Source organism: Pyrgilauda ruficollis, unplaced genomic scaffold, assembly GCF_017590135.1.
Source record: "Pyrgilauda ruficollis isolate IOZ18807 unplaced genomic scaffold, ASM1759013v1 scaffold161, whole genome shotgun sequence".
Classification (NCBI taxonomy): Eukaryota; Metazoa; Chordata; class Aves; order Passeriformes; family Passeridae; genus Pyrgilauda; species Pyrgilauda ruficollis.
Window position 1 is genome coordinate 1413221 of NW_024514876.1, and position 21720 is coordinate 1434940.

The 21720-nt window shown below is 67.0% G+C and overlaps 3 protein-coding genes across 4 annotated transcripts; 1 reads left to right on the forward strand and 2 right to left on the reverse strand.

Annotated features, from left to right (window-relative positions):
• Window positions 1–616: 616 nt before the first annotated feature.
• On the reverse strand, window positions 617–7621 carry GRB7 (growth factor receptor bound protein 7). Its single transcript, XM_041462942.1, has 16 exons — window positions 7595–7621; window positions 6695–6761; window positions 4788–4926; window positions 4537–4681; window positions 3603–3759; window positions 3402–3523; window positions 3246–3323; window positions 3020–3157; window positions 2829–2939; window positions 2613–2711; window positions 1743–1823; window positions 1556–1672; window positions 1417–1477; window positions 1247–1334; window positions 840–933; window positions 617–763 (listed from the first exon to the last, which is right to left on the reverse strand). Exons 1-16 carry the CDS (start codon window positions 7619–7621, stop codon window positions 617–619), a joined length of 1671 nt encoding a protein of 556 aa, XP_041318876.1.
• A 10-nt stretch (window positions 7622–7631) lies between these two features.
• Window positions 7632–9920, forward strand: MIEN1 (migration and invasion enhancer 1). The gene is given in 6 exon segments (XM_041462944.1): window positions 7632–7675; window positions 7789–7858; window positions 7860–7987; window positions 8625–8722; window positions 8945–9021; window positions 9217–9920. Coding segments are annotated over 6 exon segments (501 nt in total). The 3' UTR covers window positions 9301–9920.
• Window positions 9921–10354: 434 nt separating this feature from the next.
• Window positions 10355–20723, reverse strand: ERBB2 (erb-b2 receptor tyrosine kinase 2). 2 transcript variants are annotated; one of them, XM_041463003.1, is made up of 27 exons: window positions 20512–20722; window positions 17893–18044; window positions 17628–17814; window positions 17294–17431; window positions 17129–17197; window positions 16371–16483; window positions 16155–16296; window positions 15969–16085; window positions 15340–15466; window positions 15188–15261; window positions 15016–15106; window positions 14287–14486; window positions 14067–14199; window positions 13885–13975; window positions 13644–13804; window positions 13500–13547; window positions 13263–13401; window positions 13052–13174; window positions 12877–12975; window positions 12613–12798; window positions 12381–12536; window positions 12217–12292; window positions 11993–12139; window positions 11808–11905; window positions 11564–11734; window positions 11181–11439; window positions 10355–11083 (listed from the first exon to the last, which is right to left on the reverse strand). In XM_041463003.1, the coding sequence occupies exons 1-27, from the start codon at window positions 20585–20587 to the stop codon at window positions 10755–10757; spliced, it is 3702 nt and encodes a 1233-aa protein (XP_041318937.1). In that variant the 5' UTR covers window positions 20588–20722; the 3' UTR covers window positions 10355–10754. The 2 variants fall into 2 exon arrangements, with proteins under 2 accessions (XP_041318937.1, XP_041318936.1); XM_041463002.1 differs by having other exon boundaries at window positions 17129–17431; window positions 20512–20723.
• Window positions 20724–21720: the final 997 nt, after the last annotated feature.

Below are 21720 nucleotides of genomic sequence, written 5' to 3' on the forward strand. Positions count from 1 at the left end.
GGGACCCCAAAACCCCCCTGGTGTGGGGTCAAGGAGTGCCAGGCCCCTGCAGGGGCACTCGGGGCTGGTGCTGCAGGGCAGAGGGGAGAAAGTGCTTGAGTGTGGGGGTCCTGGCAGTGGGCTGTGCCGAGCTGTGCCATGCTGGCGGTGCCAGGCTGTGCCAAATCATCCTGGTGGTGCTGGGCTGTGCCAAGCTGTGCCATACTGGCAGTGCCAGGCTGTGCCAAACCACCCCACTGTGCCAGACTGTGCCAAACTGTGCCATGCTGGTGGTGCTGGGCTGTGCCAAACCATCCCACTGGTGCCAAGCTGTGCCAGCAGTGCCAGGCTGTGCTGAGCTGTGCCACGTCAGTGGTGCCCAGCTGTGCCAAACTACGCTGGTGGTGCTGGGCTGCGCCAAGATGTATCAGCAGGGCCAGTCTGTGCCAAACCATCCCAGTGGTGCCAGGCTGTGCCAAGCCATGCCATGCCGGTGCTGCTGGGCTGTCTCAAGCCGTGAGACTGAGCCAAAGAACGCCAGCAGTGCCAGACTGCGCCAAACCACGCTGGCAGTGCCAGACTGAGCCAAATCCTGCCGTGCTGGTGGTGCCAGGCTGTGCCAAGCCCTGCCAGTGGCTCAGAGGGCCACGCAGGTGCAGTAGTGCCGCAGCTTGCAGGGCAGGATGCCGCGGTTGATCTGGTGGAACTCCACCAGCTGGATGAGGTCGGCGAAGCGCGTCTGCCCGTCGTCCATGGTGAAGTAGAGCCGACCCTCCTCCTCGCTCTGCCGGGGGGCTGCAGGTCAGGACCCCTCTCCCCAGCCCTCCCCCGGCCCCCCCCAGCCCCAGGCTGGCACTCACCGGCAGGATGAGGTAGTGTTTGATGCGCTGCAGGTGGCACAGGGACAGCACGAAGCCCTTGGGGTTCCGCTGGCTCTCCCGCACCAGGAAGACCCTGCGAGCCCCGGCGGTGTCACTGCTGGCCCCAGGTCCTCTCTGCCCTCCCAGTGTCACCCACAAACACCCTCTGAAGAGCTGGGAGTAGCCCAGTACCCCCTGGCATCCCTGGGAGTCTCTGTGTCCCCCCAGGAGCCTGTGTGTCCCCCAAACCCTGCAACAACCTGGGATCACTCACCCCCACACATGTCCTCTATCCCCCCAGGAGCTGCAAGACCCTGTAACCCTTGTGCTCCTGAGCCTCCCTGGAGTTCCATGTCCCCCTCCCAGAGCCCCAGGGACCCTGACCCCCCCACCCCAGGGTCCCTTACCCGTCCACCAAGCCCTGACGGCCGATGAGCTGCTGGGTGTCCTCCCGGGAGATGCGCCCGTGGAACCAGGGCTGGGTGCGGTGGATGGCTGTGGGGAGAGGGGTGTCACACTTGGGGGGACCCCCTGCCCGAGGCAGGGACCCCCAGTGGGCACTGAGCCCCCGTCTCACCGGCGCTGAGCGGGGAGCTGTGGCAGGCTGCGGGCAGGCTGTACCGGTGCGTCGTCTTCTTCTGGGCACACAAAGAAAGGAGGGGACATTAGGGTGGCCTCAGGGGGACTCCCCCTCGCTCCCCAGCACCCCCACTCACCCTCCAGGCCTGGGCCTCCTCCAGAGCCACGGTCAGCACCTCATTGGGGTTCTCAATCACCCGGCCCGTGCACCCTGAGAAGTCCATGGCCACCAGTGCATTGTCCGAGACGCTTCGCTGTGGGGGACAGGAGGGTCACCAGAGGGTCCCCACGGGCCAGGGGCTGCGGGGGGCAGGGGACACTCACCAGGGGCGTGGGGCCGATCCAGGGGGGCTGGCTCAGTCGTGCCTGGGCTTGCTGGTAGTTGCGGTAGAGCTGCATCCCGTACTGGGGGAACAGCTCTGTCAGCTGGGGGGGCCCTGCTGTGGGGTGGGGGAGCACCCAGGGACACCCAGGGACACCCAGGGACCTCCACAGCCCCCCAGTGCAGAGGTGGGGACCTCTGCATCCACTCCACGTGGGCACAGGGACACCCACCCTGAAACATTTTCACTGGCATGGGGTCATCCGTCCAGCATCCCTCTAGAACCCCTCCACATTCCCCCCCTTGTATCTCCCCAGCACCCCTCCAGCACTGTCAGATTAAGCCCTTTTCTGACCCAGAGATGGGGCAACTGAGAGGTGTTTTAAAAACTTTTATTCTCTTTTCAGTCTCATGTGAAGGGTGAGACAATACAGATGTTATAATTCACGCCATCACAATCAGAAGCCAATTATTTCCTAATTATAATATACTATAAGCGTTTTTTGGCCTATCAGCTTTTGCCATCCCATGCTGTAAATGCCTCAAAGCCAATCATCTAAAATTACCTCTCGTGGGTCCTACTACAATGCATCTTTCGTAGTTCTATTTCTCCAAAGTATCTGGTCTTATTTGCAAGGCCACCTTTTGAAACTTTTTTCCTAGTTCCATTTTTCCCCCAACAATATCTGTTCTATTCCACGGCATTCCTAAGCCAGCATTTCTCATCTCAAGGCTTGCATACGGACGCACACCGTGTGAGCCTTCTGCCACATCACCACCACAGAATTCCTCCAGAATGCCCCCATCCTCCCTCCAAATTCCCTCCAGCACCCCTCTGCCATCATCCCAGCCGGCAGGGAGCCGGGGCTCACCTTGAAGAGCCGGAACGCGGCCATCCAGCAGCTGCGGCTCTGCTCATCCTCGCTGCAGAGCAGCTTCAGGCCCTTCGCGCCGCTCCGCACCTTGTGGGGCTGCGGGAGAGGCCGGAGCCGTCACGGGGCAGCCCCGGGTGGGCTCTGAGGGGACAGAGAGCCCTTGGCAGGGGGAGGCGCAGGGAATGACCCTGCCACAGGCAGGGACATCCCCACCTTGATGCAGAAGCCGAACTCAGTGGGCGTCCCGTAGAGCTTCTTGCCCTGCGTCACGTAGTAGATGTTGGACTCGGTGAGGTCGGCGAAGTACTGCAGGTGCCGGGGGTCCTGGGGGGTGGGGGGTGTCAGGGCTGGCCTCGCTGCACCCCCTGGCCATGCCCCCTTCCCCCAGGACCCCCTGGCCTCACCTTGGAGGTGCCCTTGGTGGAGTAGTAGAGCCCCGAGCGGCGCAGGGAGAAGTGGAAACGCTTCCAGACCTTGCGCCCGGCCTCCCGCAGGTGCAGGAAGCCCTGGACCTCAGGGCAGCTCCCAGAGTTGAGGAAATTCTGGGGGGACACGAGGGCTGAGGGGCACGGTGGGGTCCCCAGGGTACGGCGGGGTCCCCGGGGCACGGCTGGGCATGGTGCCCCGTACCTGGATGAGCTCGGAGTGCGCCATGCTCTTGTTGGCCTCCAGGCAGCTGGACACCATCACCTCGGGGAACAGCAACTGCTGGGGGACAGAGGCTCAGCAGAGACCCTTGGGGTGTCCAGGGGGCCCACGGGGGGGTCCCAGAGGGCGCCCACCTACCGTGTTGCTCTTGAAGAGCTCGTACTTGGCGAAGTTCTTGCGGAACACGAAGCGGCTGTCGGCACCCGGGGCCCAGGAGCTCTGCACCTCCACCACCGACTCGTGGTCCTCCAGGCAGCGCTCTGGGGGGGGGACAGGGGGTCAGCAGGGCGGTGGGGGGTCCCACGGGCCGTGCCCTGCTGTGTCCCCACGGCCTCTCACCCAGGGCCAGGTGCTGGTGCAGCTCCACCAGGGCCCAGCTGTGGTCGTGCAGTGCCCGTGTCCTGCGCACCAGGGTCTCGCAGAGCTGCCGCGCCGTGGTGGCCGCTGAGGCCTCCAGCGAGCGGCAGGCGCCGTCCTCGCCGAACACCTTCACCACCTGGGAGGTGGGACAGGGGCTGTCAGGGACCCCCCGGCACGAGGGGACCCTGCAGAGCCACAGGTGAGAGCACCCACCCTGCCTCCTGCTCCTCAACACGTGTGGGAGGTGGTTCCTGTCCCAGGGATGGGAGCCCCCTTCCCAGAGCCTTCACTCATTTGGGAGGTGGTTCCTGTCCCAGGGATGGGAGCCCCCCTTCCCAGAGCCTTCACTCATTTGGGAGGTGGTTCCTGTCCCAAGGATGGGATCCCCCCTTCCCTGAGCCTTGATTCATGCAGTAGGTGGTTCCTGTCCCAGGGATGGAATCTCCCCTTCCCAAAGTCTTGACTCATTTGGGAGGCGGTTCCCTCCCCAAGGATGGGTTCCCCCCCCCCCCCCCGACCCTTCAGTCATTTGGGAGGTGGTTCCTGCCCAAGGATGGGTTCCCCCCTCCCCAGACCCTTCACTCATTTGGGAGGTGGTTCCTGTCCCAGGGATGGGATCCCCCCTTCCCACAGCCTTGACTCGTGCAGGACATGGTTCCCTCCCCAGCCCCTTGGCTCCCTGCCTCAGGAGGGTGGGACCTCTGTAGAGGGGTCTCTCTCCAAAGGCTGAGACCCCTTCCCAGACCCTCACATGGGAGGGGGTTCCAGCCCCAGCGCGGAGACCCTCCCCTCTCCCCAGCCCCCTGACTCACCTGGGGCTGCCCTCGCCGGGGAGCTCCCTGCCCCATGAGCCCCCTCCCCAGCCCGTGCAGGGGTCCCAGACCTCAGCCCCCCTTCCCAGCCCCTGACTCACGTGGGAGGTGCCCTCGCGGGGGGGTCCCTGTCCCAGGGCCGGGCTGCTCAGGATGGGGGAGTTGGAGGGGCTGCAGAGCTCGGGGAAGGGGTTGGGGATGCTGGGCAGCGACGACGCTCGTGGCTCCTCCTGCGGCGGCTGCCGGCTGCAGGCACGGGGAGGGGGGTGAGCTCTACACCCCCTGCGACCCCCCCTGAGCACCCCCTGCCTCCCCCTCATCCTCCCCGACCCCCCCCCGGCCTCACACCCACCTGCTGCCGTGGATGAAGAGGGGCTGGGAGCGCCTGAGCTCGGGCGGCCCCTCGCTCCCATCCCGCTCACCAGGACCCCCCTCCTGCTCGGGGGGCTCCCAGAGGCTGCTCTGCTGAGCCCCCCCCTCCATGGCATTATCTGTGGGGGGAGAGAGAGAGGGGGTCTGCCACCGTGTGTTGAGGGGCCACGACCACATTTGGGGGCCACGACCACATTTGGGGGCCATGACCACATTTGGGGGTCACGGCCAGGTGTGGGCGGCCCCCACAGGACACCATGCCAGGCTCCAGGTGGGCTCCCACCCAGGGGTGTTTTCCTGGTGCCCAGACAAGCAGGACCCCAGCCCTGGGGGTCTGGCTGAGCCGCCAAAGGTGTCCCTGTCCCCCCCCAATCCTATCGGGGTGCTGGGGGCTGGAGCACAACACTGATGCTGAGTATGAGACCCCCAGAATCCCCCACGTGCGACCCTCACCAGCGGCCCCACACCAGCGCTGAGGCTCTGGGAGATGCTGGGCTGAGCTTTGCCAGGCTGAGCTTTGCCGGGCCGAGCCGTGCCGGCGCCGAGGAGAGAAGGAAGCCGAGCGTGGCGGCGGCGGCTCAGCCCAAACACCTCCTCGGGTCCGGCCAAACCGGTCCTGGCAGCCGCTCCCAGCTCCACCTCACCGCCCTGGCATCCGGGCCCGGGCGGCCGCGCCGGGAGCCGGGGGCGAGGGAGCCGCCGTGGGAACCGCCGCCAGCCCCCCGAGCTGGCACTGCCCCCCGTGTCCCCACCCACGCCCGGTGCCACCGGTGCCGCTGGGACAGCGGTACCGGGGGGAGCGGGGATGTGCCACGGCCCCCCCGGCACGTGGCACACGTAAGGCACACGTGGCACCCACGGTGGCACTCGGTGGCCGCGGGCGCTGGTCCCGGGACACCGGGACACCGGGAAGAGCCGCGTTAATCATTGAGCTGCTGCCCGTCCCTGTCCCCACCTCTCGGGGTCCAAGTCCATGGCTGGGCAGGGCTGATGTCGTCCCCATCCCTGTCCCTGTCGTGTCCCTGTCCCCATCTCTGCATCCCACTGGGACTGCTCCATCCCCGCTCCCTCATCCCCGGAGACACGGGGACAGCCAGGGGTCAGGCAGGGTGATGCTGCTGGTGGGACACAGCAGGGGACACGGGGGGATGTGACAGACAGGGCCCTGGGAGCGGGACACCACCCTGGCACCACCCCCGTGGCCTCAGGTCACCCCGGTGTGAGCCCTGTCCTGGTGGCAGTGGCAGGGTGGGGACACTCAGGCTGTCCCGGGGACAAACAGGACACAGGGGCCATCAGGGTTGTGGGGTGGGGGACTGGAGGGGGGTCAGGACCACCGGGATGGGCCCCAGGGCCAGCAGGGCTGTGGAGCAGGGGGTCCAGGGCCACCAGATTGAGGGTCCCAGGGTGACAGGGCTGAGGGACAGGATCCCAGGGCTGGCAGGGTGAGGGGATGGAATCCCAGGGACACCAGGGCTGAGGAATGGAACCACAGGGACAGCAGGGTGAGGGGATGGGATTCCAGGGCCAGCAGGGCTGAGGAATGAAATCACAGGGTCACCTGGGCTGAGGAGTGGACCCCCAGGGACACCGGGACAAGGGACAGCGTGCCGGGACCACCAGGATTAAGGAACAGGGTCCCAGCTGTGGGTGGGGGTCCCGGTGGGTGCCGAGACTGAGCTCCCCAGGGGCGCCGAGGCAGCAGAGGAGGCACGGCGGGATGGCAGAGGAGGAGGAAGAGCGGGAGGAAGGCGGGAAGGAGGGAGGGGAGGGGAGCGGGCGCAGCGAGAGCTCCGGGGTCCTTCCCGGCGGGATGGGAGCAACACCCCGCGATGAGCGGCGACCTCCCCCCGGCCCCAGGAGCCCCCAGCCCGGCCCCGCTCCTACCTGCAGCTCCCGCCGCGTCCCGGCACCGTCCCGCCGGACCAGGGATTCCTGTTCTCCCCGGCTTTATCTACCTGCGCCAGCTCCCGCCCCCGCCTGACATCACGGCGCCCCGGGCCTGCTGCCCGCCACCGGCCCCCCACCGACACCCTGAGGGGCCCCCCAGCCCCCCCCGACCCCTGGGGGGGTGTCCAGCCCGACCCCGGCCCAACCCCCCCACCCCAAACCCACCGGCCGCGACCCCCCTGAGATGGTGATGGGGAGTTTCCCACAATGCACTGGGGTGACCCCTGGAGCAGCCGGGCGTGGGGGGACACGGGGACACCGCGGCGCCCTGGGGGTGCAGATCCCACTGAGCCCCAACCCTGGGACGGCCCCGGGTGTGGGGTTTGGGGTTGGGGCTCCCCTGGGACCCCCAAAGTTAGGCTGGAAGGGTCCCATGGCGGGTGGGGGGTGTCCCCATTGTCCCCTCAGGGACCCCTGCCAGGTGGGACCATGGCGTTGGGGGGGTCTCATGCAGGTCAGGGGCACTTCCAGGGGGTGGAATTTGGGATATGGGAACACAGAGGGACGTGGGGTCCCTTTGGGGCTCTGTGTGTGTCCTGTGGGGTCCCTTGGGGGTGTCCCCTGTGGGTGTCCCCACACGGGGTCTGGGAGTCTCCACTAGGGACAATGGGTGCCGTGGGGTCACGGAGTCCCTAGAAATGTCCCCAAGGAGGGGTTCAGGGGTCCCTGTGGGGGATGCTGAGGGTTCCTGGTGGTCTGTGGGGGGGTTCGAGGCCCTTCAGAACCCCCACAGGGGTTTAGGTGCGGGTCCCACAGAGCAGTGGGGGTTCCTATGAGAATACAGAGCTCCTGTGAGGGGCATTTTCAGTGTCCCCCGGAGGTCATTTTGGGTCCCACGGGTGACACGGGGGTCACTGAGGTCATTGTGCGTCTCATGGGGGGTTTGCGTGTCTCGGGGGTCACTGCAGGTGACACACGGTGAGTTTCGGTCCCCAGGGGGAGTCACTTTAGGTCACTAGAGGTGTCCTGGAAGTCACTTTGGGTCACCCAGGGTGATTTTGGGTGTCCCGGGGGTCACCGGGGTCACGGCGGGCCTCCCGGAGGTCTCGGAGCAGACGAGACGAGCGGCGCTGCGGTGCAGAGCGGCCGGAAGTGGGCGCCTCACGTGACCGCACCCGGAAGCGGCGGCGCGGCGGCACCGGGGGCCATGAGCAGCGGGACCGGGAACGAGACCGGAGACGGGAACGGGGCTGGGGCCGAGCGGCGGGTCCGCATCGTGGTGGAGTATTGGTGAGCGCCGCGGCCGGCCTGGGGGCGGATGAACCGTGGGGAACCCGGGGCCTTCGGGGGTGGGAACCGCCCGGGGTGAGGCGGCCCACAGCGGTACCGGGGCACCCCACAGCGGTACCGGGGCACCGGGAGCACAAACTGGGGGAACTGGGGTGAGGCATGCGGCGGGTTCAGGCGCAGAGGGGACTGGGGGCGTCAAGGGAGAGGCTGAGTGGGATGTGGAGGGGTTGGGGGGCTGAGGAGGGGGGTGTAGGGAGGTTGAGAGTGAGGGAATTGGGGGGCTATAGGGGAATTGGGGGGCTGAGGAAGGAGTTGGAGAGGATTTGGGGGGCTCTTAGGGGTTGGGGAGCTGAGGAGAGGGGTGTAGTGGGGGGGTTATAGGGGAATTGGAGGGCTGAGGAGGGGCTTATACAGGATTTGGGGGGGCTGAGGAGGTGATATGGGGTTCTGGGGTACAGGGGTCTGGGGGTTTTGGGGGTCTGGGGATTTTGGGAGGGTTCCTGCGGGGAGCATTGGGAACTGAGGGTGCAGGAGGCAGCAGAGCTCTTGTGGGGGGACAGCCTGGGGAGGTTCCTTATTTCGGGGAGGGTTTGGGGGGTCCCCGTGCCCCCTCCTCAGGCTGTTCCCCCCTCCCCAGCGAGCCCTGCGGCTTCGAGGCCACGTACCAGGAGCTGGCGAGCGCCGTGCGCGACGAGTACCCCGACATCGAGATCGAGTCACGCCTGGGGGGCACTGGTGAGACCCCCCAGAAGCTCGGGGGGGGCACCCCAGCCCCCCCCCAGTGCCCTGCTGGGGGTTTGGCCTGGGTTAAACCCAGCAAGGGGGGGGTCGTGGCCTGGTTGCTGCCCCAGAGCTGGGGGTCTGCAGAGCCCCCGGTGCTGCCGTGGAGGGGGGCACGGGCTGGGGATGCCACCGGGGGTTTTGGGGGGACACACTGAGCCTTGTGTGTGCCCTCAGGTGCCTTTGAGATTGAAATCAACGGGCAGCTGGTCTTCTCCAAGCTGGAGAACGGGGGCTTTCCCTACGAGAAGGACGTGAGTACCCACCGGGGGTCCCGGGCTCTGCCAGGGTGGGCTGGGGGCCCCTCCTGTGATGTTTTGTCACCCTCTGGAGCTGTTCCCCCTCCTGCCACCCTGCCAGGACCCCCTGCAGGTCCTGCTGGGATGGAGTGGGAGGGGACAGAGGGGGCGTGGCCGGGATTTGTCCCTGTCACCTCCGTGTCTCCCCAGCTGATCGAGGCCATCCGCAGAGCCCGCAATGGGGAGCCCCTGGAGAAAATCACCAACAGCCGCCCCCCCTGCGTCATCCTGTAGCCCCCCAGGGACAGCAGGGTCCCCCCACGCTGCCCATGGTTGCTTTCCTTAAATCCCTGCACCACTGGGGGGGCTCAGGAGCCTCCTGGGGACCCCCACAGGTGGCACTGGGGGGTCACTCTGTCCCCTGCCCGACCTGCTGTGGGGTGGAGCTGTGGGTTGGGGGGGGTCTCCCACCTGCCTTTGCCTTCCCCCCCTCATCAGCTGCACCTCCCTGAGGGGCACAGGGTTGGCATCCCCATTTCCCTGTGCTGGCCTCTCCCCTCCCTGACCCCCCAGGAATCTGGGGGGTCTCCCATGAATGGGGGGCCAGCGTTGGAGCAACTCCCAGCAGGTTAATTCCAAGGGGAATCCACTGGCTGTAACTTGCCTGGGCTCTGTTAATGATTAAAGTCCCTCTGGCACTGTTTAATCCGGGGCAGGGGCTGGCCATGGGAACCCCAGCCTGGCCCCACAGCCACAGGTGTGTTCACATCCCCCCTCCCCATTCCCAGGCTCCCAGCTCCTGCTTCCTGCCTGGAATGTCCCTGCCCTTGGCCTCGGGGCAGGGGGGGTCCCCTATTTATTCTATACTGTGTATAAACCCAACGGCCTGGGTGGAATAAAGGATGGAGAATGTGGCTCCTCTGGTGTCCCTCGGGAATGGGGGGTGGGACACGGTCCTGGAGCCTGCCTGGGATCAGGGATTTTATCCTTCAGACAAGTGGTGGAGGGGTGGCAGAGGGGAGAGGAAGGGAAGGGGAATAAAGAAAAAAGGAGGAGTGGGAGAAGGAAAAGGGGAAAAGGAAGGGAAGAGGGAAGAAGAAGTAGAAAAGGGAATGGAGAAAGGGAAAAGAGGACAGAAAAAAGAATGGAAAGGAGGGAAAAGGGGAAAGGAAAAAGGGGGAAAAAAGGAAAAGGGAAAGAAGGGGAAAGGGAAAGAAAAAAGGAGGGAAAAGGGGGAAGAAAAAAGGGGAAAAAAGAGAAGGGAAAGGGGGAAGGGATATGACATGTTGGTCCTTGGGAGACAGAGCTGGATCCGACAGAGAAGGAGAAACCAAACAGACCACGAGAGTAGAAAAAACAAGCAATGTACAATTATCAAATATACATCCCGGTGCTCCCAGAGAATCCCGGAGCAGCCGGGACTGCTCTCAGTCCAGCTGCCCTCAGTGCAAGTCCACGTGTCCCAGGCACTGGGACAGCCCTGGAGTGGGGGGATGGCAGAGGGGCTGTCCTCCTCCAGGCCGTGCTGGTTCCGAGCTCCCTGGGCTGCTGCAGCTTGTGGGTCCCCAGTGCCACCGAGGGTGACCCCTCTGTCCCCACTCTTCGCTGCCGCGCTGTCCCACAGCGTCCTGGGCTCTCCCAGCCCTCCGTGAGCGGTGCCACCCCCGGGCAGAGGGGTGGACCCCCAGCCCCACGGCCGTGGCTCGTCCCTCCCTGAGCTGCCTTGGTGAAGTTGGGGGGGGTCTCTCTTACACGGCCGTGGCGTCGGGGCCGGCCAGGCCGAGGTACTCGGGGTTCTCGGCCGTGGGCGTCGTGCCAGGGCCACCCTCGGGGCCACCACCCTTGGCAGGGTCCTGGTTCCAGTAGTAGGGGTTGTCGAAGGCCTGGCTGAAGGGGCCAGGGGTGGGGGTGCCGTGGGGTGCCAGGTACTCGGGGTTCTCCACAGCGTGGCCGAAGGGCCCTGGGAAGGAGTTCTTGGGGTCCTTGATGAGCCCGTTCTTCCCCTGGTGCCCCTTGGGCTTGTCTGGCGGGGATGGGGGGGCACGGGGCGGGCGTTCCCCAGCCTGGTTCACGTACTCTGCAGGGTGAGTGACATGTTAGGGACCCCCCAGGGGTCATGGGACAGGCAGGTGCCCCCCACCACCTCCCCAAGGGTCTGGCCATGCCCTTCCTACCTGGCATGGTGCTGTGGGGGGCTGGGACGGTGAAGCACTCAGGGTCCTCTCCGTCCTTGGCCGTCAGCCCCGTGGGATCCTCGCTGTACCGGGGCAGGGTCCCAGGCTCCCGCCCCGGGGGGCTCTGCAGGGCCACCTTGTCCCCATCTGGCACCTCTGGGACAGGGCCCTCTGGCCCCTCTGCCAGGCCTTGGGCAGGGAAGGAGAACGAGGCCAAGCCCTCTCCCTCTTCCACCTTGGCTGGAGACTCCGCCGTGCTCTGGGTGTGGGAGAGGACACAGAGTCGGGCACTTGAGCCCACCCCGAGGACCATCCCAGACGTGGCACGGGGTCACCCAGCCCGTGCCAGCACTGGGAGCTCCCTGCCAGCCCTCCCCACGTACCCGCATGGAGGAGATGCGGCTGCGGTAGGTGGTGGAGGTGTCGGTGCTGAAGAAGCCGTGGTGAGGCACCAGGTACTCCTCAGCGTCCACCAGGTCGTCCATGTCCTCCTCATCCAGCAGTGCCCGGTAGAAGGTGCTGTCCATGGAGCCAGGCAGCCCCACCAGGTCGTTCTGGGGGGGTCACACTGGTCAGTGTCTGCCCCAGGGCACCAGCGAGGGGACGGGACCCTGGGAACCTGCATACCTGGATGACCACGAAGCGCTGGGGGTCGCGGGCCATGCGGGAGAACTCGGTGACCAGCTCCCGGAACTTGGGCCGGCACTCGGAGTCAATCATCCAGCCTGCAGCAGAGCCGGGTGCCATCAGGGCCAGGAGCAGGGTGACACCACGCCCTGTCCCCTCCCTGTCCCTGTGTCTCCTCCCCGTACATTTCACCATGATCATGTAGACGTCGATGGTGCAGATGGGCGGCTGCGGCAGCCGCTCGCCCTTCTCCAGCAGGTCCGGGATCTCCCGGGCAGGGATCCCATCGTATGGCTTTGCCCCAAACGTCATCAGCTCCCACACGGTGACACCTGGAAGGGACAGGAATAGGGGTGAGCAGTGCATTGGGACCCCCCAAGTCCCCTGAGGCAGGGACACCCTGACGCACCGTAACTCCAGACATCGCTCTGGTGCGTGAAGCGTCGGCGGAGGATGGACTCCAGCGCCATCCACTTGATGGGAACCTGGGACAGGGCAGATGGAGAGGTGAGCAGGACCAGGGGTGGCTGTCACCTAGGGGAGCAGCACTGTCCCTGAGTCCCCAAGCCCTACCTTGCCACCATCAGCGTGGTACTCGGTCTCGTCGATGTCGAGGAGCCGGGCCAGCCCAAAGTCAGTGATCTTGACGTGGTTGGGGCTCTTGACAAGGACATTGCGAGCGGCCAAATCCCGGTGCACCAGCCTCACCTCTTCCAGGTAACTCATCCCCTGGAGGTGACACATGTCCAGCTGTCCCTGGTCTCTCTCAGGACCCCCCCAGAGGTGCCCAGGTCCCCTGTCCTACCTTGGCGATCTGCACACACCAGTTGAGCAGGTCCTGGGAGCCGATGTGGTCCTTGTTCTCCCGCACGTAGTCCAGGAGGCAGCCGTAGGGCATCAGCTGCGTCACCAGCTGCACCGTGGAGGTCAGGCAGATGCCCAGCAGACGGGACACGTAGGGGCTGCCCACCCCTGCCATCACATAGGCCTCCTGTGGGCAGGAGAGGGGGTCAGGGTGGGCAGGGGCTGCTGCCAGCCCTGTTCCCCCCAGTGTCAGGGCCACACTCACATCCAGGATCTCCTTGTTGGCTTTGGGTGATGTGTTCTCCCGCAAGACTTTGATGGCCACCGGGATCTTCACGCTCTCCCCATCGGGGATCCAGATGCCCTGAGGTGGGGACAAGCAGGTGAGGGGATGCAGAGCAGGGAGGGTCACGTCCTGCTGTGCTGTCCCCACTCCTCACCTTATAGACAGTGCCAAAAGCACCAGAACCCAAAACTTTCACTTTCTTGAGCTCCGTCTCCTTGAGGATCCTCATCTGGGCTTGGTTGGGCAGGGCCCCGCTGGGCGTCAGTGGCTCCACCAGCTGTGGGGCATGGAAGGGTGAGGAGGGCTGGGGTCCTGATCCCTCCCAGGCACCGAGGGTCCACTCCTGCCCCCCGGGAGATCCCCACCTCGGTCTCCTGCAGCAGCCGCCGCATCGTGTGCTTGCGCTCCTGCTGCCGCCGGCGCTTGACGCAGATGACGGTGATGAGGAGCAGGACGATGACCAGCAGAGCCCCCACCACGCCAGCGATGATGGACGTCACCTGGCTGCGTGCCAAGAGGCCATCAGTGCGTCCCCATCAGTGTGGGGGACCCCCAGCACCCAGAGTGGCGGTGGCACGACACAGCCACAGCCACATCCCTACCTCGGCTTCTGGTCCACGGGACATCCGTCCTCATCCCGGATCGTGCACCTGGGGACACAGGTGTAGCCCCCTGCTGTCAGCAGCCCCGTGCAGCTGCCAGCACCTCCTGGCCACCCCCTCCTCAGCTAGGGACCCCCAACTCACGAGTGGGTGCAGTTGGTGGGGCAGAGCTGGCACACGCCAAATTCGTCCGGGTATTTCCAGACGGGCACGAAGGAGGCGTCGGCCTTGACGCCGCTGGGGCAGCGCCGCACGCACTGCTGAGCGTCCTTGTAGTGGGCACAGGCCACGCACTGGTCTGGATCCTGCAGGAACAGGGGCAGGTTGAGGGACCCAGGTGTCTGGGGGCACCCCCACCCCAGCCAGTGCGTGTCCCTGCCCTCACCGATCCGAAGCAGGTCTCGGTGCCGTTCTGGGGCTGGCACTCGGGGTGGCACGGCAGGCACCGCGTCCCGTTGGCGTGTTCCCGGACGGCTCTGCAGGGCAAAGGGGCAGGGATGGGGTCCCAGCCCTACCCTGCAGCGTGTGTAGGGACTCTGTTTGCCACTCCCAAGGGTCTCCACTCACCCATCCAGGAGGTTGCAGGAGGCCACGCACTCCTGGCCGCGCAGGAACCGCTCGCAGGCCACGCACTGGGTGGGGCCGGGACCCCAGCAGTGCCCCTGGGCACAGAGGTGGAAGCAAACCAGCCCCTCGCTCTCTGCAGGGGGGGACATCATCAGCACCAGGGGTTTGTCAGCAATGGGGGGGGTCACCATCTCCCCCCACCCCCGTGGGCCCCTCTTACCGCACTGCTCGGGGGGCTTGTTGTGGGTCTGGAAGAGGCGCTGGCGGGGGTTGCGGAAGATGCTGTGCCAGGGCACCTTCTGGAGGAAGCAGAGCTGGGGGTTGTGGTGCACCAGCACCATGCCGCTGCTGATCTCCTGCAGGGCGCGGAGCCCCAGCGCCTGCACCGCCAGGTCCCGCAGCGTCAGCGAGTAGGCGCCGCTGCCGAGACACCACGGGTGAGACACGCCTGTCCCCGTGTCCCCCACATCCTCTGTGTCCTTCCCGTGTCCCCCTGCAGCCTCTGTGAGCCCCTTCATGTCCCTGTGTCCCCCTGCATCCCCCTGGGTCCCACCCACGTCTCCCCTGCAACCCACCCATATCCCCTCGTGTCCTGTCATCCCCCTTGTCCCCTCTGTCCCCATGTCTCTCCGTCTGTTCCCACAACCCCATGCACGCCCCCATGTCTCTTCATGTCCCCATATCTCCCCGTGTGTTCTCACAACCTCCTGCAACCCCCCATGTCCCCCTGTGCCCCATCTCCACTGCATCCCCATGTTCCTGTGTCACCCCATATCCCCGTGTCCCCTCTGCAACTCCCTGTGTCCCTTCACACATCCCCATGTCCCCTCATGTGTCCCCCTGCATCTCCGCACATCCCCTCTGCATGCCCATGCTCCCATGTCACTCCATGTCCCCATGTCCCCTCATGTGTCCCCCTGCATGCCTCCACGTCCCCGTCCCTGCTCACTTGTGCAGCACCCTGCCCCGGATCACCCGCAGGTTTTGGAAGACTCCCAGGTCCTTCATGTCAGGAGGCCAGGCTGCGATGTAGAGGAAGCCTGGGGGGAGCTGAGTGTCACCCCCTCATGTCCCCCCCAAACCCAGAGCCCTCGGTCCCCCCCAGCTCCCCCAGCTCTCACCCGTCAGCTCCTCCAGGCTCTCGAAGATCCGCAGCAGTTTGGGGTCCAGGGGTGGGGTGTTGGTGCTGGGGTCCCTGTTGGGCATGGGAGGGAGGTTGGGGGGGTCCTGCTGGGGGTCCTGGTGGGCTTAGGGAGGGGAATCGGGCACTCACCCAGCAAAGGTCTCGGGCAGAAAGGCCAAGCTCCCAAAAATCTTGGTGCAGCCGGAGAAGTGCTGGATGTTGGAGGCGTTCACAGCACGGACGCCCTTCAGGAAATCCACTCCCAGCCCGTAGCACACTGGGGGGGCATGGCAGGGCTGGGGTGCTCTTCCAGGACCCCTGAGCCCCCAAAACAGTGCCCCACCAGCCATGGAGATACCCCCACAGGGCATAGCAGCACCCCCACACAGCCTTGGAGTCCCCAGAGCTGCACTGAGGACTGCTCATCCACATCCCTGGGGTCCCCAGAGACCCCCAAGGTTTGGGAAGGCTGCTTACCCAAACCCCTGGGGTTCCCAGAGTACCCCCAGCCCCCAGGGCACTGCTCCCCCACACCCCTGGGGTCCCTAGAGCCACTCCAGGGGGCTGCTACCCCACACCCCTGGGGTCTCCAGACCTGTCCAGATACTGGGGGGCTGCTCACCCCCAACCTTGGGAACACAGTGAACCCCCCAGGACATTGAGGAGCTGCTCATCCACAATCCTGCAGTGTCCAAAGCCCCTTCCCCATCCCCTGGGGGCTGCTCACCCACATCCCCAGGGCACCCAGAGCCCCCCCAGACCCCGGGGGGGTTTCTCACCCTCCGGGCAGGGTTTGCTGCACTTCTCACACTTCTGGACGTTGTTGACCGTGACCTCCTGGCTGTTCTGGGGGCACACCAGGGTGCAGGACCCCACCTCCGTGGCAAGGTAGTTGTCTGGAGGGGGCAGGAGGGGGGGTCAGGGCCACGCTGGCTGCCCCTGCACCCCCCCAGGGTGTCACTCACAGGGACACTGGCTGACACAGCTGGCACCAAAGGTGTAGCGCCCGTCAGGGTTGGGCATCGACTCGAAGGTGTCCGAGTTGTAGACGACGAGCGGGGGGCAGTGCAGCTCGCAGATCCCACTCCTGTTGAAGTTCAGGCACGCCTGGGGGGTGGGACACAGCCGTGTGAGACCCCTGCTGCCCCCCAGGACCCCCGGTGCCCCCGTCCCGTGCGTACCAGGCAGTCGGAGTGCTTGGGGCCGGTGCAGCCGGCGGCGCACTGCTCGTGGCAGCAGTCCGTGGGCTTCGTGCCCTTGCAGCGTGGGCAGCCGTGACAGATGCTGTTGGTCACTGCAGGGGCACAGAGGGACACGTTGGGGATGGGGGCTCCCATGGATTCCCCCCCTCCAGGCAATGGGGGAGTGCCCAGGATGAGGGGTTGGAGGGTAGGTGGGTTTCCGGGGTAAAAATCTGGGTGGGGGGAATTCAGGTGCTAAATAAAAACAGCAGGACAGGAATCTGGGGAGGAAAGCAGGGGTTCCCAGGGCTGGGATTTGAGGTGTAAGCAGAGGTCCTCAGGGCAGGGATTTGGGGTGTAAGGGGAAGCTCCCAGAGCAGGGGTTTTAGAGGATCTCTGGGGCCAAGATTTGGGTGCCATGTAGGGCTCAGTGGAAAAAGGATTTGGAGTTAAACAGAAGGTCAGGGTGCTTCTGGGGCAAGATTTAGGTGGCAAATAGGGGTCATTGGGCAGAGATTTGGGGAGCAAATGGAAGGTCCAGAGGGTCTTTGGGAACAGGACTTAGGTGACAAGTAGGGCTCAGTAGAGCAACAATTTGGGAGTGCAAGCAGAAGGTCCAGGGAGTCTCTGGGACAGAGATTTGGGTGCCAAGTGGGGATCAGTGGAGCAGGGGCATACAGAGGGAAGGAAAGGGGTTCCCAGGAGCTTTGGGGGTCCCTGGGCAGGGGGGTCAGAGCCTCTGTGGGCCCCACACTCACATGTCTGGCAGTCCTGTTTGCCCTCACCCCAGCAGTGCCCCTCGGCACAGAGCGCCCTGCAGTCAGGACCTGCACAGGGGGAAGAGTGAGCAGGGGGTGCCAGGAGGGGCTGGAACCCCCCAGAGCCCTCCCTGGTAGCACAACCCCCCCTCCTGGGGCACTCACAGCTGCGGGTGCGGGTGGTCTCCACCTGGATCTCGGCACGGAACTCGTTGTGCCGGTGCAAGATGTCGCTCCAGAGGATGGTCTCCTGGAAACACAGCTCGGGGTTCCTCTCGATGAGCACCCCTCCCTTCAGGATCTCTGTGGGGGCACAGGTAGTGGGCAATCAGCATGGGGAATGCCTGCAGCTTGGTAGGGACCTGCCACTCCATGGGAGCACCCACCAGACCTGAACAGGGACCCCAAGGGTCCACCCACCCCAAACCGGAGCTGGCATCTCCCAACTACAGGAGCAGCAACCCGCATATCCGAGCACCCCAGACGGGGCGTTCCCTACCTGTGAGGTGCCTCATGCCGAGCTGGCGCAGCCCCGGTGCCCCGGCGGGGCCGGCGTTGCCCACCACGGCCAGGGCGTAGCGCTCCTGGAAGAGCTGCGTGCCGCGGATGATGCGCAGGCTCTGCAGCTCCAGCCCGCTCACTTGGTTCTCCGCGATCAGCACGTACCCCTGCACCTCCTTGATGTCCTGGCATGGGGGGGACACGGGTGAGGGGCCGGTCGGACCCTCCTTCCCCCCCCCCCGGGGCGTTTTCCCGCTGCGCACCTTGAGGAAGGAGGTGTCGGCGCCGGCGGGCAGGTAGGTGAGCTCCAGGTTGCCCTGGACTACCTGGCAGCCCTGGTAGAGGTGCCGCAGAGTCTCGTAGTGGCTCTCGGGGCTGGAGGGACGCAGCAGCTTCATGTCGGTGCCGGTGCAGACTGTGGGGACGGACAGCGGGGGCTCAGCGGGACCCCGACCCCTCCTCTCCCCCGTGGGACACGGAGCTCCGGCCCCCGCAGGAAACGCCGCGGATGCGGCGGCCGCCGTTTATCTCCGGGGCTGCTCCCAACAGCTTCCGATGGGTTTCCTGCACCGGGGCTGCCCCGCCAAAGCTGCTCCCGCTCTGCCACCGGGCCCCGCTCGAGGGACAACGGGGACCGTGCCCGCGGCGGGGGCCGGGGACTGCTGGGGGGCTGGGTTGGGACCCCCGGGGCCGGAGCGGGGGCCGCGGGCAGGAATGCGCTGCCCACGCCGCCGGGGCGGCCACGCCGAGACAAGACCCGATTGTTGAGCGGCGACGGCTGCGGGGCCCGGCCGGCCCTATAGCGGGGGGCTGCTGGCCGGGAGAGCATCCCCGCGGCATCCAGGCGGGCTGGGGGGCGCGGAGCCCGCCCTGGGTGCCAGGCCCCGGGCGAGTGAGTCACGGGCGCGGGTGGCACAGGGCCCCGGCCGCCCGCTCCCGGCTGGAACCGCCTTTTCAGGTCGGGCGTGTTTGGGGAGCAGCGGTGACGCAGGGCTGGCGGGCACGGCCCAGCCCCGGCGCGCCCGCGGCCCCCGGCACCCCAACACCGCACCGGGGGGAGCCCAGCCCCGCTCCGGCACCGAGCCCCGCGCCGCTGACCCTGCCGCCACCGCGGTGTCACCGCCAGAGCCACCAGCCCTGAGGCACTGCGGTCCCAGCACGGGCAGGGGGGCACACGGGGGTCGGGCGGGGGGTCGCTGTGGCGGTCCCCGGCTGCTCGGTGGCTGAGTGACAGCCCCCGGTGCTGGGCAGCTGCGGTGTCCAGCAGACCCGGCTGGCACTCGCCTCCCCCGCCTGCTCCGAGGCCTTTGAGGCAGGGAAAATACGGCCAGGAAGGAGGAAGCCCCCCGAATGTGGGGTTCGGCTCTCTCCCACCCCCCGTGAAAAGGGGGGACCCCGGAAGGGAACGTGCCGCTGTGCGGGACGGCCAAAGCTCAAGGTCTGTGCCCACACCTGCGGGGTGCTGGGGCTTCCCCGGGGCAAAGGGCAGGTGGGACAAATGCTCGTTAGCGCCGGATCCTGTTGGGATCCCGGCTCCGTGCCCCAGGATTTGGCCTTGTCTGCTCGCCCAGTCCCTGGCTGGGCACCGGGCAGGGACTGATCCATCCCGCCTGGCTCACTGCAGCGGGCGGTGCCACCACGGAGCGCCTCGGCTGCCCACGGGTGTCCGGCAAAGCCCGTGAGCCACGTGCCCGCGGGGCCGTCCTGAGCCGGGGCTGCCGAGCCCCAGGCACGGGGAGACACCGGGGTGTCCCTAAGCAGGAGCCCGCCCCGCACAGACCCTCCAAGCAGCGTGAGCTGCGGGCTGCCAGGAGCGGAGGCCACCCGGTGTGTCCCCACGTCCCTGTCCCGCCACCTCACACCGGCTCAGTCCCACCGAGCATTCACTTTCTAAACTCCCGCTGCTGCAGCTGCCCCCCAACAGCAGGAGGGAGGCAGCAGGGTCCAATTTTTGGGGCTGCTGGTGCCCACTTTGGGGCCACCAGCCCCATGCCCTGCCGGCCCCGTTGCCGCGGTGCGTGGCCGAGGCCCGGGGGCTGTGGGGCCGGGCTCCCCGCTCCCCCCGGGGCTGGGCTGGGTGCGGCACGTCGAGAATGTGGATGGGAGCGACGGGGACGCACCCACCCACCCACCCAGCCGCTCCGCGGGGCACCGCGCCTGCCCCGCACCCCGAAGGCTCCCGATGCCCACGGGAAGGGAACCCCCATAAGCTGGGGGCCCGCATTCCCGCTTCTCCCGGCGGTACCGGAGCCCTGGGAGCGGCTGCAGCGGGGGCGTCCCCGCTCCGGGCTCTACCGGAGCCCCTAAATCCCTCCCGGGAATCGTCCCGCTCGGGGGGACGGGGGCGCAGCGGGCAGGGCCTCCCGCTTGGCCCCAGCGCCTCCCAGTACACACCAGTTCGGCCCCCGGTCCTGGCGGGCAGTCGCGGCGCGGGGACACCGGGGTCGCGCTGCCCGCGGCGGGGAGGACCGGGGGCACCGGGGGAGGCGGTCCCGTCTCTTTCCACCGTGCAGCCCCCGTGCACACCGGACCCCGCGGCCCCGACCCACTCCCAGAGCTGCCCGGTCCCACCCCCGGTGCCCCCCTCGTTCGCAACTCGAGGCCCCCACGGTCCCCTCCCGCTGCTCCCTCGCTTCCCCCGACCGTCCCCTCCCGGTTTTCCACTCGGTCCCACCCCCGATGTGCCCCCGGTGCCCTCTCGGTCACGCCCCCCGTGTCCCCCCCTCCCTTTCCCGGTTCGCCCTCTCGGTGCCCCCCCGGTCCCGGTCGGTCCCGTGCAAAACTTTCCGCGAAGTCGCTGCGCGGGGGACGCTCCCGCGGCCCGGAGTCCCCCCGATTACCGGTGTCCCCGGTGTCCCCCGGTGCCCCCCGGTGGGACCCACCTTCAGCGGCGGCGGGGGGGCAGAGGGCGGCCAGCAGCAGCAGCCCGGCGCCGAGACAACCCCCGGCCGCGATCATGGTGCTCAGCGCGGGCCGCGGCCCATGGCCCCGCCGCCGCTCCGGGAAAGTTTGCGGAGCCGGAGCCGCCGCCTCCCGCCGCTCCCGGGCTCCGCCTCGCGATCCCGATCCCGGTCCCGGCCCCGGGCGAGGGCGCGCCGCGCGCTCCCGCCGCCCCCGCGCGCTCCCGGAGCAGGACAGACCCCCCCCCCCCCCCCCCCCGAGTCCGTCCAACCTCCCGGAGCACCGGGCACAGCCCCGCAGCCCCCATCCCTCCTCCCGTCCTCTGTAGCACCGGGAATCGCCGCCGTCCATCCCCCGGGAATTCCCAGTTCCCCCTTCCCATCCCCGGGACCAGCCCCCCGCCCACTGCCCCGGAGCGCTCGGGACCCCCGGGCTCTGATCCCACTTTCCAGCCCCTCGGAGCACCAGGAACCCCCCACCCCGCACCCCCTCCGTCCATCCCCCCCATCCCGGAGTGCCCCGTTCCCGTTCCCTGGGGAGCACCGGGGGCTCCCCAGCCCCGGCGTCCTGCTGCAATCCCGGGGGCGGGGGTCACCTCAGTGGAGGGGGGACACAGTGTCCCCCCTGTCCCCTCACCTGGGGATGTGACTGTCACCCGTGTGGGGGACAGGGACAGAAAGAGCACTCATGGATTGGGGGGGGGCAGTGCCAGGGGGTGGGGGACAGACCTGGCACCCGGGAATGGTGCAGGGGGTTTGGGACACTCCTGGGGACAGGGACAGTCCAGCAGCATCTAACGGGTCCCCAGTGGGGTGACCAAAGCTGGCACCTGTCCCCCACCTGTTCCACCTGCTGCCTTGGGCATGCAGAGGGAACTGGGACAGGGGGTCCTCCGCAGGTGGGGACCCCCTCACATGGGGACCCCATCGGGACCCCCCAGCCGGGCAGAGCCAGGAGCAGCGGGATGGGGGCCAGGACGTGACCCCGCACAGGGCAGGTTCTGGCCCCCTGTACCCTTGGTCACCCCAGGCTGTGCTTCCACACGTGCCACCGAGGCTGCCACGAGGGAGGAGCCCCCAAAGATGAGGATTTTCGGTTTGGGGTCCCGCCTGCCACGGGGGCAGGAATGGGGATCCGGCACATCACTGTCACCTCAGGCCAGGCCGCCATGGGGACCTCATCCCACGGCC

Coding starts and splice junctions, on each gene's coding strand:
- ERBB2 (XM_041463002.1), bottom strand. CDS start 20,587: ATGATCGCGGCCGGGGGTTGTCTCGGCGCCGGGCTGCTGCTGCTGGCC. Junction 12,293..12,380: donor ACCACGCTGATGGTGGCAAG/GTAGGGCTTGGG, acceptor GCCCTGTCCCAG/GTTCCCATCAAGTGGATGGC. Junction 11,735..11,807: donor AGCGCTTCGTGGTCATCCAG/GTATGCAGGTTC, acceptor TGACCCCCCCAG/AACGACCTGGTGGGGCTGCC.
- GRB7 (XM_041462942.1), bottom strand. CDS start 7,621: ATGACCTCAGTGACCCCCGTGTCACCC. Junction 1,478..1,555: donor AGGAGGCCCAGGCCTGGAGG/GTGAGTGGGGGT, acceptor TTGTGTGCCCAG/AAGAAGACGACGCACCGGTA. Junction 934..1,246: donor CGTCAGGGCTTGGTGGACGG/GTAAGGGACCCT, acceptor CGGGGCTCGCAG/GGTCTTCCTGGTGCGGGAGA.